The sequence below is a fragment of the Diaphorina citri genome, unplaced genomic scaffold (genome assembly GCF_000475195.1).
Source record: "Diaphorina citri unplaced genomic scaffold, Diaci psyllid genome assembly version 1.1 scaffold29455, whole genome shotgun sequence".
NCBI classification, from domain to species: domain Eukaryota; kingdom Metazoa; phylum Arthropoda; class Insecta; order Hemiptera; family Psyllidae; genus Diaphorina; species Diaphorina citri.
The window spans coordinates 7,351-11,190 of NW_007406792.1; the positions used below are offsets into that span (position 1 = coordinate 7,351).

Here is a 3,840-nt window from a genome sequence, read left to right on the forward strand (position 1 = left end):
TTCTTCTTTTCTGTCTTTAGCCAGAGCATGTGTATGTCACAATAACAAATTTTCCCTTGATTTTTAATAACTTTCTTGTGTAGAACTTCCTTGATCAGTTTGATCATTTCTCATCTAGTAAATAAATCGAGTTACTTAGAAATGTCAATGTGAGAGATAGGATTATCCATCTTTCTTGAGTCCTGTAGTTCAAAACTGATAAAGTTTGACATAGATCGTCTTTCTCCCGTCATTTTATTTTTGTTATCAAAAGTTTCCAGACTGTACGGAAAACCCGGAATAAAAGGTCTGTAGGTTCGTACTTTACAAAGGTTTCAATCGATTTTCAATTCCAAGTCCTTTTTTAGTGTTGTTTGTATGTTGTTTGTAAACGCTATAAAGGATTGTTTTTCTATAATTCTTTAGCTATTATGGATTCTATGCTTAGCGTCTTACGCTATATCGCTCAAATAATCGTATGTTTTCAAAAAAAATGTTTTTTATTCTGAGCTGTTGGCCTCAAAACAATAGTTTCAACGTTGAATGGCCTTGTTGGCCCTTTTATTTTCCAGACATCAGCATGAAATTTTCAGTTAACAAACGTTAAGGTTAGGAAAATCCACATCAAAACATAAACAAACTTTTCGATATTTCCTAACAACAATCGATATTAAGAATCTTATATTACCTAAGATCGATAATCGAATCGATATACCGAGTTTTTATCATACACAAAGTTTTTTTTAAAATAAGACTCACAACCGCTGCACCCGGGTTGATCAACCAATCCACCTAAATGACAAAATAAAATTTTTTTACTTTCCCTTATCCTATAGGACAGGAAAGTACATGTAATCGGGTCAACTTTTCGATGGTCACGCAGTGTCCAACCAGACACGTTTTGAGGCCATAGAGCCTTAAATACCAAAGTTTCAGCCATTGGTCCGTGGTGTGTCCTGTCTGTCTGTGTGGTGTGTCTGTCTGCTCTGTCCGTCTCTCGCCTTGCTACCAACGACGCCGAGACGGTAAGAGACTAGAGACTTGAAATTTGGTATGTAGCTTTCAAATGTGACAAGGATGCGACACGAAACTTTTGGTTAAGACCGGTGTAACGCTTGGCGGCATTTTACTGCTTTTTGGCGGTTTTCGGTGTAATTTAACAATATCTCGGGAACGGTATAAGCTAGAGACTTGAAATTTGGTATGTAGTTCACAAATGTGACAAGGATGCAACACAAAATGTTTGGTTGAGATGGTTGCTGTGCTTGGCGGTATTTTGACCGCTTTTGGACAGATTTCGACCGTTTTTTGGCGGTTTTCAGCTATAGCGACAAAACGGTTAGAGATATTGTAACGGTTAGAGATCAATAGTTGAGTAACGCTGCTTGGAAGTGGTTGTGTTTTATTTTCAGTCGTGAATAATTTGTGAGTTTTTTAGTAATTAAAGTGAATTTTGAACTAAAATTGCAATTTTCGAGTAGTGCAACTAATGTTCTATATCCGTAAGTCACGAACTCTGTAAAAGAACACCTTCAATTGTTCAAAAATTCGAATTTTAGTCGAATTTCAATCACAAATTTTCACTTTGTTCTGAAATTTTTATCTACCATTGTTTACATTATTCAGCGGTTCTCAAATTGTAGCTAATTAACTTTATAGTTAAGACAAAAGAGCACACCTACTGATTATCACGCCTTGCATTGATAGCAGAGTAGAATACCTGCATACCTACTTATTTGGTCGCCTGATCTTGAAATCAGTGAATAGGCGCACCTGTTATTACAAATTTATAAAGCTTTTTATTAGAAAATCTACCTGTGCGAGTATACCTACTCACCTGTCTACCAACAGTGTTGCTCGCCCATTGAGTATACCTGCTCCGTTAGCTCTTATCACACGTGACAAGTGGTGCCATCTAACAGTGAAATTCTGTACTTCTAGCAGTATTGTGGTTGCAGACAGTACACAGTATCATTACTGACTAACACTCGATTACCTACAACCAAATCTGGTTAATATTAATAGACGCATTTTGTATGCGCGCCCAATAATTGATGTGATTATGCAATATGCAATAAACACAAGGTAAGAGAATTTGACATTGATTTGAATTTTGTTTCATTTCTGAATATAAACACAATAGGTACTGTTCTAGATCTCATACAGCATGCCTAAAAAAACCAGGACAAGGAGTCAAAGCAGAGCAAGAGCACCAAAAGACATGTTGGGTAATTTTGATGATCCAGACTATCTGAAGCTAAAAATAGAGATGACAAAAGCTGACAACGATCAGAAAAACAGTAAAATGAAACAGATATTTGACAAAGCGTGTGAACATTGGATTGTAAATAAAAGAGAAGCAGATAAATGGGAGCAAGAATGCAACAAACTGGATGAAAATCTTAACCAATTGAAAATGGATAACTTTGGAATGAGTACAAAAATAGAGGAGTTAGAGAGTTCCATTACAAACATTCTGAAGGAAAATCAACAACACTCGGAAGAAAATGAAGAAACAAAAACAAAGTTAATACTTGCGGAAAAGAAAATTGAAGAGTTGGAAACTGTAAAAACAAGCATGAATAGAAAACTAAAAGAAGATGCTGAAACTAAAAAATATTACGATGAACTGTTGGCTGATACGGACAAGGAAATTTCCGAGTATAAAGAACGGATCAAACAAAATAACAAACATATCAAGGAATTAAAGGAACAGGTAACGGAGCTGGAGGGTATGATCGGGGAACAGGTGCATTTAAAGGATAGGGTTGGAAAACTTGAAGATGAAAATTCGGGTCTAAAGTTAACCATTACCTCACTCAATAAAACAATCGAAGACCTAAAAAGTCATGACATAAATGAAATAAGAAATATGTATAACTTGACGGATGACCTTGACATCACAGTAGATAATACTCCACTTGTCCAGTTGCGAAAGTCCCTCGTATTTCAAAATTCATGTTCTGAGAAAACACTAAGCGATGAACTGTATGAAAATACGCAAGTGGAAAATGCAATCGATTTGGACATTACCACAAGTCAAGATTTTATTGTTCGAAGTCCCAAGACTAAAACTACAAATAAAACGTTGACGCAACCCGTTAAAATAACAACCCCTATTCAACAACCATCTCGGCCACCAACTTCACCTCTGCCACAAGCTCAGCCTCCATCACAGGTTCAACCTCTACCACATGCAGAGCCCGTAACACTTCACTCATCCTCAACCTCATCCCAGTTTAAATGTATGCTCATTGGGGATAGCCATGCCAGGGAACTTAAAACTCACCTGGAAAACACTGGAAATAAACAGTGTAACTATTTTGTGAAGTGTTCACCTGGGGCCAGTTTCACAAAACTTCAAGCTGATCCGAAAATTATCCTTGGTGAGAATGATTTTATGATACTGCTCGGAGGCACAAATGACATTTTCAAAACACCTGTACTGGACATTGAGCAACATCTCATTCAAACTCTAAGGGTGAATTCGACCCAAATGAAAACAATTGTTGTGTCCATACCCTTTCGGTACTCTAAGCCATCTGTTAACAAGCATATCAAACTCGTAAACAAGAAGATTAGAACTGTGGTGGATACTTTTAAAAATTCCGTCTTTTTTGATATCAATAGAAGAATAAATAAAAAGCATTATGCAAATGACAAGTTTCATTTAAATAGGAGTGGGAAAATCAAATTAAGCGAGGGACTAAATAAAATTATCAATAAGAAGAGCATATTTGAAGATAAAAACAAAGGCCCCACGGACACCCAAAACAAAAAAATCAACACTAAAGCAAGTCAAGAAAATCATAGTCGTCAGAACAGAACAGAAAATGAAGACAAAAATAAAAACAAGAAGGC

General features: G+C 36.2%; 1 protein-coding gene across 1 annotated transcript in view; it reads left to right on the plus strand.

The window, feature by feature from the left end:
* Positions 1–1,319: 1,319 nt before the first annotated feature.
* LOC103523615 (interaptin) overlaps positions 1,320–3,840 on the plus strand; it is a gene marked incomplete at its 3' end in the record, with an annotated part of 11,864 nt that continues 9,343 nt past the window's right edge. The window contains exons 1-2 of the mRNA XM_026833049.1: positions 1,320–1,481; positions 1,921–3,838. Coding sequence (XP_026688850.1) covers positions 2,147–3,838 — 1,692 coding nt within the window. The remainder of the gene's footprint in view (positions 1,482–1,920; positions 3,839–3,840) is intronic.